The sequence below is a fragment of the Bombina bombina genome, chromosome 5 (genome assembly GCF_027579735.1).
Source record: "Bombina bombina isolate aBomBom1 chromosome 5, aBomBom1.pri, whole genome shotgun sequence".
Classification (NCBI taxonomy): Eukaryota; Metazoa; Chordata; class Amphibia; order Anura; family Bombinatoridae; genus Bombina; species Bombina bombina.
In genome coordinates, this window is record NC_069503.1 from 322,782,588 (window position 1) to 322,792,997 (window position 10,410).

Below are 10,410 nucleotides of genomic sequence, written 5' to 3' on the forward strand. Positions count from 1 at the left end.
TCAAGATCTTATAGGATGATGTAGAGCTTGTTAATAGCTATTTGGAGACTATATCGGAAGCATGTTTTTTTTCTTTATTATTAGCGGCTGTGGGGGTGGAGATGGAAGCAGTAGTAACGTTTAAATGCCAGTTCCAGCCCACCCCCAAGATGTTACAATTTTTACAAAAGGAACAGAAAAACATACAAGGGATTTATATCAAATCAAATAACTGACTTGTTGTCAGTGCTATAAATAATCACATAAAATATACATTATTAAAAATAAAATGCTTCTTGAATGCAACAGGTTGTTTAAGCAAATCCTAAAATCCAGCGAGCAGAGGGTTAGCATTTTAATTAAAACAAGCTCTATCCACTGTAACAATGACCTGAAGCCAAACAAGGCAGAAGATGTATGAGTCATTCTTTCTGCTAGTGAATGAGACAGCTGATCTCCCAAGCAATTTCTCAAGACAAGCAGTCAGAACTATAGTTCTTCATTCATTCACAAAAACACAGTCCACCATCAACCATGTGGTGCAACCACCGCTTTTCATGTCACACCCTTCCGGAAACCTACTGTAAAGTAAACTTGAACTTTCTGAATAAACACATCAATCTGTGTCTCTGTTTAAAACAACATACAGACATTACAGGTTTAACTAATTATGAACTGCAAGCTTGATTTTCTATAACTTAGCTATGATAAATTCATCCAGCAGTTCAAACTGATTTTTTTTTTTTGTGCTTACTATAGTAAGACAATACAGAATGACTTTCAAAAGTTTAAAATAATATTTTTATCAATAAGAAAATTCCAATCAGTTTCTGTTTCACCTTCTAAAAGTTTCAATAAAGAAAGAAACTGATCATTTTTATTTGAAATCCTGGAATGATAAATTAATAAATCTCAATAGTCTATTTAAAAAAAAAAAAAAAAAAAAAAAAAAAATTATATATATATATATATATATATATATATATATATATATATATATATATATATATATATATATATATATATATATATACATACATACATACATATACACACACACTGACTAATTTTAAGACAGAACATCAATTCAGTAGTCTCTAACTTTTTTTTTGCACTTTGACATGCCTATGTTCATGCAGCGCACCCCTATAAGTCTTTACCATATACACTGTTAATATAAACATTCAGAAATGAATATATTGTTAATTCAGAAGTAAACATAAAAATATGTGTCACTAAAACTAGACTAAGAAAGTATGTTTAAAAAAAAAAAAAGAAAAAAAGGAATACCACAGTCCACGAGTGTTTTTTCTTTTTTTTGTGCTGTATCACATGACTTCATATCTCAAAAAAATAAATATTATTTTAAAACTCACCTAAAACTTTGCAGATGAATAATAAAGTAGCTACTTTATTAAGCTATTCAAGGCGTAATTCATTGTCATTTGAAATAATGTATGTTAATAGTAGCTTATAGTTTTAAAAGAATATATATTTATGCACTCTTGGATGCCCATCTGGCATTTCAGAAACAATTCAGACCAAACCTCTTTACCTCCCCCTGTTTTTACAAACATGGTCATTTAGTCTCTAGGAAAATGTATGTCTTCCTTATTGTATTATATTTACATACATCCGCACATATGTTTGTTTTTTCTCAAGTATTTTTTCAAATTAAAAACCTTTAAGTAGGTTTGAATCACACAAAAATAATCCCTAAAGTAAAGATAACTATATCAAACTTAATTCTGATGTACCGTTTTAGAGTAAGGACTGGAAAAACAAAATCGCAATCACATTTTTAATACCTTCCCAATTTCTCTAAGAATGACTATGTACCCAACATACAGTTTGGAAGGATGTAGTCCACTGAGAAATATAGAATATACTAGCACTCCACATACATGGGAATATAATAAAAGGTAATATAAGACCCTTTATACCACCTCATGATAATATGTGAATAAGGTCTTATAAAAATGTATAGGGGAATAATAACATTATTCTGTTTATAAACAGTTTTCAGCTTTAGATCTCTATTTTCAATATTAAAGGATTTCAGCAAGCTCACATTATTCCACTATAATTTACTTTTTAATACACCAATACTGCAGGACTAGTAAGCATATATTCAGTACTGTTGTTACTCAGGGTTGGTTCAGACATTGTACAAGGAACCTGGTATGTTGCCATATGTCTGTTTAAAAGGGTTATGATTGTTTTAGATTGTACTGTCATTTTACAGACAACAATCTCAAAATCAGACATGTAAACATTACATATTCTCTTAATTTGCCCACAAACTTCTTAACAAAGGCCTTAAAAGACAACATATCCCCAAAAAATTAATGGCTAGTCTTAAATATCTTTACTTCAAGCGATGAAATTAAAAATTATCTAATAAATAACTGTGCATGTATGTACATATTTATACTAGACACAAATTAATATAACAGATAATAGTACATAGCATTGCTGTATTAGTACATAGCATTGCTGTATTAGCATTTTATAGCGAATGTACTTTGCTAGTTAATCAAATATCAAGCCGTACATTTACTGATATGAAACTGCTTACAGGAAAAACACAAAATATCTTATTTATCACCAAAGGGTAAGTTTACTTACCTGGGCCCTTAAATGAAGTTTTTCACTACTTCTTCATTTAACTTATAGCATGTCCATACACAGAACTACAAGATTTATTTTAACCTGGAAATCAGGAATAAAAGCTACCAATATTAAGTTTCAAGACCTAAAAAACTTCCTTTCAATAGCTTAGTAAAACGATAAACCCAGCCACTAACAAATAAAAAGGCAAAAATAGATGTAAATATAATCGAATTAGCAATATGTTATTATAAAAAGACTTTAAATATCCACATCTCTGGAAATACCTATTAGTTTGTTTTTTAACTAATTTATACCAAAACTAAAATATCTGATTAATCTGACAAAAAAAAAAAAAGGTTAGGAACATGCTCAGTGACAATCAAGGATACCAAGTTGTCAGTCAAGTGCGTTCAGTATTTACATCCGACTTAAAATAAAAAGAATAAGTATTTGATAAACTATTGATGAAACTAAATTAGATAAACATAATTTAATATATTTATTGTTAATGCATTAATATTAGCTTCTCAGCTAAATGTTAAATTGCATATATACAGTATATACACAACCATTTGTTCAGACACAAATACAAAGTTAATAGATATTAACAATTAGCTATTCATGTGCAAACAAATAATGCTAGTTTATTAATAGATGCCTTTCTCATCACTATATTAGACTTTTTTGAGTTTTTCTGTATCTTCAATGTATTAAAAAAATACAAAAAAATCTTTACAAAATCTCTCTATACCATCTGCCAGAACAACTTAAAAATTAAATCTTGCTACTTTTCAGTAATCAGCACAAATAAACCAGGATATAGCTAACATATAAAAATGACATCTCTCTAAATATGTGATATATTAAGTAAACCTTATTACCAAAATGAAACTAATGTAATCAAAAACAACTAGCTGAAAGTTCCATTGAATTGTCTGCATCTCTGCTGCAACAAAGCGTGCTAGTAGTTTTAAGCAATAAGAATTGCAAGTGAAAATTACATATCTGTTGTAAATAAGTCTTAAAAATGCCAGTAAGAGTTTGGAATTAGAACGTTGAGTAGTAATATGTAATCATAAGCTATGCAAGTAATGAGGCTAAAAATGAAAAACTAATAAAGTTATATTTCTATAATAGCTTTCCTAATACCACTCTTGTTTCTAAACAAATGGTATACACACCTAAACTCCTATGCTGTGAGCAAGGTGGGAAGAAGACACTTGCACTTAATTCTTGAAGCATCCCGTCCTGATGAACTGAGAGAAACCAATTTCTGCCATCAGAAAAGTACCCTTCCAGAACACCAAAGAATCATGTGTGCTGTTCAGAAGGAAGCAGCAAGCCCTGTTCTGGCTATATGCAGTCTCTTGAGGTACACTGATATAAACCTGATCAATTGCAATTAAAAACTGAGCAGAGGCTTAGAACTTGAAGTCTTGGAGCATTAGTTCTTGACAAAAGCAGATGTGATTGTGAGCTGGAAGCAATTTCTCCTGGTAATTTGTGATGACACTGGGTAGTGCAGCCCCAGAGTCCCCAAAGACAAACTCATCAGAGGCACTAATGTATGCATGACACATGAGGTGGCTCTTTTAGAGCTCAATTAATTGGGCTGAACATTAAGACAGCAAGTTCAGGACTTTTTTTTCCTGATGGTTTTCCTCCTTCAACATTTTTTTTTTGTTCTTACCTTCTGCAAGCCATGTTTCTTGCAACTGGCTGAGATCTTGGAAGAGTTCTGTAAACAAAGTGAAATATGTGGAATGTAACAGATCACTGAATACATCTTGACTTATGGCTTTAAATCTATTTTACATTTTTTTTTTATAGGCACATTTAGCATCAATGGTTCTATAATGCACAAAACAGTAGTAACTACAAAGCACTTCATCCTAATATCAATCAACTAAAAGGAAAATGATCCTTTACTAGTTATAAACTAATACAAAACTATGGTAAACATATTTCTCAAACACCACACACATTATATATGTTTAATCTTTATATTTCAATATACAAATAACCTATTGCCTGACAACAACAAAAAAGTGTGCGGCTATTACCATACATTAATATTATTGCGGAGTTATAGAACATATATATATATATATATATATATATATATATATATATATATATATATATATATATACACACACACACACATACATACATACATACATACACACAGTTACACAGCTATACTATATATATATATATATATAGTGTAGCTGTGTATTTATACACATACACACAGTTACACAGCTACAATATATATATATATATATATATATATATATATATATATATATATATATATATATATATATATATATATATATATATATATATATATATATATAAAAAAAATCTGGTAGTATTGGGCAATATAAAAGAGGCACCAACGTGTACAAATGACTTTAGAGTCAATACTATGACAGAATACAGCATCTTAGCCCTCTCACCTTCTGAATCATGAGCCAGATTCTTATTTAGAAACTTTCTTTTCCTGAAGCCTGTTGTTTTCTCATGACAGGTTCTCTCACTCTGGTTCTAAAAACATCAAGAAATTACATGCAAACTAATCGTCTGATAAAACATCATATAAAACATCTCCCATGTACTGGACCTATTTAAATACACAAACATACGAATAGGCAACTACATAAATGGCATTAAATTAACTTTCAGTTCTACTACACTGCAATAGCTTAAAAGCACTAATATAAAATAAAGTAGAAAGTTCCTAGGCAAACCTAACAATCTCCAATGTATCACTAATATATAACCCCCTCCCCCTTTTCTACGTTAACGGCAATATTTGTAACGATCACTCACATTGGTGACCATGTAAGGCACTTGCTGGTCATAAAATCCATCCATTCTGTAGCTCTTAGGCAAATCTTAGATCAGTATTATATGTTCTGGGCATTTATCTGGTGATTTCCTCGGGGTCTGGGCTGCGAGCAACCTACAGAGAACAAGATGGCTTTAGAAAAAAATCATGAATGAGAGGCTTGGAATTTGCATAGCTAATTAACCATCAACAGCCCCATTCATAAAAAGCTCTCCGCAACACTAAACTGGATTTGCATGAAAAGGGCGACTAAAAACTTGCAAATAATCACTTTAAACGGAAGTGACCATCTCACAGTTGTATATTGTGCAGCCCCCTGTTACATTGTGTTCCAAGAGATCTGTGTAAACTGATTCGCAAACGTGTGCAAAACTTGTAATGGCGATCAACATGATTTGCTTTGCACCTAACGGGAACAGAGGCGGAGATTATACCTTCTTTAAGTGTCCTTTAAAAAAAAACTCCGTTGCTCACTGATCTTGGTGATTTTGTACAAAAAAAAAAAAGTTGTAGGAAAGACCCAGCTGAAGAGGATGCAGTGCGATCGGCTGCACAAAACTCCCTCCAATTTTAATAAAAACATTAATTATTTTCCAGCACTTCCCCCCTCTTGAAGCTGTAAACGCCACTGACAGAGCTGAATTCTGTGGTTTTTCCTCTACTTCTCCTCCAGGGGCCTCCTATCCAAACTGATAGATCTCTCCCTCCCATTGGCTCTCAGTCTCTTTCACAGGATCAGATTTCTGGCTGTCAATCAGGCTTCTCCCTCTCCCTCTGATAAGAAAAACAATGGCTCCTGATCCCCCGGGGGAGCTGTAATTTTGACCTTTTTGTTGCCCTTTCCTCACCCTCACAGTGAAATTCGGAAATGCTTGTTTTCCGCCAGGTCCATTAACTTCACAAAATAACACTGCAAAGACGGATATGTGAGACTTACTTTGTGTTAATTCCCCCTCACCCCACTGCTTTTCAGTACCGTTTCCTCAAGAACCAATATGCTTATTTGTTTTGAAAGCTACGTATACAAAATGTACTTTTTAGCACTTGTAGACAGCTAATTATTATTATTATTAATGATTTACATAATTCTAAGCATGTTATTTTCAGTAAAATTATACTATGTTGTATTCTGCAGTAATATTGTTATTGGTTTGATTAAAGTTTGATACCTTAACCAAAATTAGCAACAATAAAATAAGTTTAACTCCTTAGCTGCTAGATTGTATAGCTATTCTGTAATGGTAAAACCGTTTGGTGTATGCTGTGGTAAGCTACCTAAACGTGTTAAAGGGACAGTTTTCTTCCCTTTAAGTGATTTATAGCAACTCTATGTTATACAAACTATTTGACATTTAACTGCAATGTTTTAAACCCAGTGGCACCCAAGGTGTTAATAACTGATTTTCAGCCCTCTCTGGCAACTAAAGGGTTATACAATATGCTGCATGGCGGGATGACTGTATAAAGTGGGATGCTTATTGGCAACTCAACAAAACATATCTACATTTTGGGATATATCATTTCCAATATAATTCACCTACAAAAGGCTGTGGGAATTGTACAGATAATCAAATCATAAGCGTTTTAAAGGATTAGTTTGTACCTCCTCTATTGTGTACTCTAGACAAGCTCAGTAAAGTGTATATTGTCACTAAATAATACACAATAAACGCATGGCCGTTCCCTGTGGATGCTGATTACGCATGACAGAAGGAAGGCGTGTGTTTGCATATCCCTGGTGAAAATATATATTTGCCTTGCTGTTTCTTTCACTTGAACAATTAAACCTCTTTATTCAAATCCCAGAACTATGAGAATCACTTGAAATATTGTTATTTAATATTACTTGTGTCATCCAATCAAATAATCAATAAACACGGCAATACTTTTATTTGTGCATCTTTCTTTCAGATTAATATTAAAGTATCCCAGCTCCTCACTGCTTTTGTAATCTGAGCAACAGTTTGCAGAGACCGTCTGGAGTGGAGAGGGCAGGATTGGTTGCCTGGGTAACATGGGCGGGGTTTGGATGCTGTCCAGTCTGCTTGTGCAGGCCAGCCAATGGGAACGTGTGTTTTTCTAATCTGATTGATGTGTTTATTCATAGACTTGCGGCCGAGATTTGCCTTCGGGCCCTTTCAGCTATAGAGCTTCATTCACAAAAATTCCAGAAAGGGTCACATGGAATTGAGGGGTGGAAAACAAGTCATAGTTACCAGTGGGAAAAAAAATTGGAAAGAAAATGCAAAAGCAACTTTCATCTTAGGAAAAAGAAAGTGTGCAAATACAGTACAGCAGTTTTGCTGTGGGAAGACCAGAAGTTTTAAAGCAAGATCCTCATACACTTTTACCGTATTGTGAGGCTGTATCAAAAAGAGTGGAATTCAAATCTATTATCGGATGTTTTTTTTCCACAGACTGCACTGCAAACAAATATTTTATAAGAAAGCAATAAACTAGCATAAACATTAAATCTATTGTGATATTCTAATACATTCTATTTGCTTTCTCCATTTCACCATAATTAGATTTATGAACATTTTTCCTACTACACAGCATAATTTAAAGACATGTTTTTAAAATTAAACTAACTGTTCTTGGAATTGTAGAATGATCAGTCAAAAATTTTAATATATATATATACAGGTGGCCCTCGTTTTACAACTGTTCAATTTACACCGTTTAAGAATAACAACCTTTTTTTCCAGTCATGTGACTGCTATTGAAAAGCATTTAAAAGCAGTGCATTTATTAAAATAGCCACTAGGTGGAGCTGTCCGCTTGTATTGCAGCAAAGCCAAGCAAGCTGAAATTAATCAGTTTAACCAGACCTGAGCTATCGAGCAGATTTCAAAGGAACAAAATCTTCCTGTCTATAAATCAGTCCAGATTGGAATGCATAGAAAGAACTGTTTGCAGAAAAATGTAAGTGAAGTCTGTGTTGTGTGATTATTTTATTTGGTTTATAATGCTGTTTAGCAAATGTTTTGTTCATTTAACTTAGTTTAATTATATAGTCTGTGTTGTGTGATTATTTTATTAGGTTTATAATGCTGTTTAGCATTTAAAGTCTTCATTCCAAAGCTTTAAAAATAATGTATTAGGTGTTACTTATGACAATTTTGATAGGGGCCTGGAACCTATCTCCCTCACTTCCCATTGACTTACATTACAAACTGGGTTTCAATTTACAACGGTTTGGATTTACAACCATTCCTTCTGGAACCTAACCCTGGCGTAAACTGAGGGCTACCTGTATATATAATTATATACACACACACACACATAATCCTGTATATATATATATATATATATATATATATATATATATATATATATATATATATATTTATTTATATATATAATCAGCTGAATAGGTGCACTCTCACAGACAATGTAACCAAATTCGGCCAGGGTGCTATAGAAAGTTTAAATATCAAAATAGCAGCACAAGCACTCACTGGACTTACAAAAAGTAAAAATGGTATTTATTCCTAATACATACAAGTGACGTTGGTCTGATGAAGGGGTGAAGTGAACACCCCAAAACGTCACTTGTATGTATATGGAATAAATAACATTTTGACTTTTTATAAGTCCACTGAGTGCTTGTGCCGTTGTTTTGATATATATATATTATATATATTATTATCAGTTATTTGTAGAATGCCAACAGATTCTGCAGTGCTAATATATATATATATATATATATATATATATATATATATATATATATATATATATATATATATACGGTATATATATATATATTATTTTGTTAAGGAAACAGAAAGAACTTTTAGGAAGAGTATAATGCATAGAGGTACATTTTCTGTTTATAGTATTCAAGATTACACTTTATTCCCCTAATCCCCACAATTTTGCTCACCTTGGGCGCGATCCGATATACGGCGTAGTTTGCGGCGCAAGCGAGGGAACCCGCGTCGCCCGCAGTTTCAGCTCACATCTCGAGCTATCCAATATACGGCGCAGTCAGATGCTAACGTGCCATAAATCGGATAAACCAGCGATGTCCAGAAATCTGCGTAAGTACAAATTTCTGGCGTCGCCAGTGACTTGCGCCACGTTAGAAACTGCCGGCGCCTACAAATCCTGACTAAAGTATGAAATCACCAGCCCTGTCTAACACGCCTCCCTAACATAGCCCAACAAGTCTAACACGCCTCCCTAACATAGCCCGACACGTCTAACCCTCTATCTGCTATCCCCCCTCACTAGCCTAACAATAAAATATGTATTAACCCCTAAACCGCCGCTCCCAAACCCTGCCGCAACATAATAAAGTTATTAACCCCTAAACCGCCGCCAGCTATATTAAATCTATAACCCCCTAAAGTGAGCCCCTAACACCGCCGCCATCTACCTTACCTACCACCTAAAGTGAGCCCCTACCCCGCCGCTATCTATTTTAAAATTATTAACCCCTAACCAAATCCCCCTACCCCGCCGCCATCTATATTAAATTATTTAACCCCTAAAATAATAAACTATCCCTACCACTAAACCTAAGTCTAACCCTACAAATAGCCCTGAAAAGGGCTTTTTGCGTGACATTACCCCAAAGTAAACTGCTCTTTTGCCAGCCCTTAAAAGGGCTTTTTGCGGGGCATGCCCCAAAGAATTCAGCTCTTTTGCCAGCCCTTAAAAGGGCTTTTGGCGGGGCTTTGTCACAAAGTAAACAGCTCTTTTGCATCTAATCTAAATCCCCCTACACCGCCGCCAGCTATAATAAATGTATTAACCCCTAATCTAATCCCCCTACACCGCCGCCAGCTATAATAAATGTATTAACCCCTAATCTAATCCCCCTACACCGCCGCCAGCTATATTAAATACATTAACCCCTAATCTAATCCCCCTACACCACCGCCAGCTATATTAACTATATTAACCCTAATTCTATTAGGGTTAATATAGTTAATATCATTATTATATTATAG

General features: G+C 33.6%; 1 protein-coding gene across 2 annotated transcripts in view; it reads right to left on the reverse strand.

Moving 5' to 3' along the window:
- Positions 1 to 6,212, reverse strand: part of ETV1 (ETS variant transcription factor 1) — a 92,623-nt gene extending 86,411 nt beyond the window's left edge. Inside the window, exons 1-4 of one of the 2 annotated variants that reach the window (XM_053714108.1) lie at positions 5,884 to 6,212; positions 5,431 to 5,563; positions 5,058 to 5,145; positions 4,283 to 4,330 (exon numbers count right to left, since the gene is read on the reverse strand). In XM_053714108.1, coding sequence (XP_053570083.1) covers positions 4,283 to 4,330; positions 5,058 to 5,145; positions 5,431 to 5,475 — 181 coding nt within the window. In that variant the 5' untranslated portion in view covers positions 5,476 to 5,563; positions 5,884 to 6,212. Of the gene's footprint in view, positions 1 to 3,773; positions 3,908 to 4,282; positions 4,331 to 5,057; positions 5,146 to 5,430; positions 5,564 to 5,883 lie in introns of those variants that run through there. The other variant, XM_053714109.1, reaches the window with a different exon arrangement.
- Between the last annotated feature and the right edge of the window lie 4,198 nt (positions 6,213 to 10,410).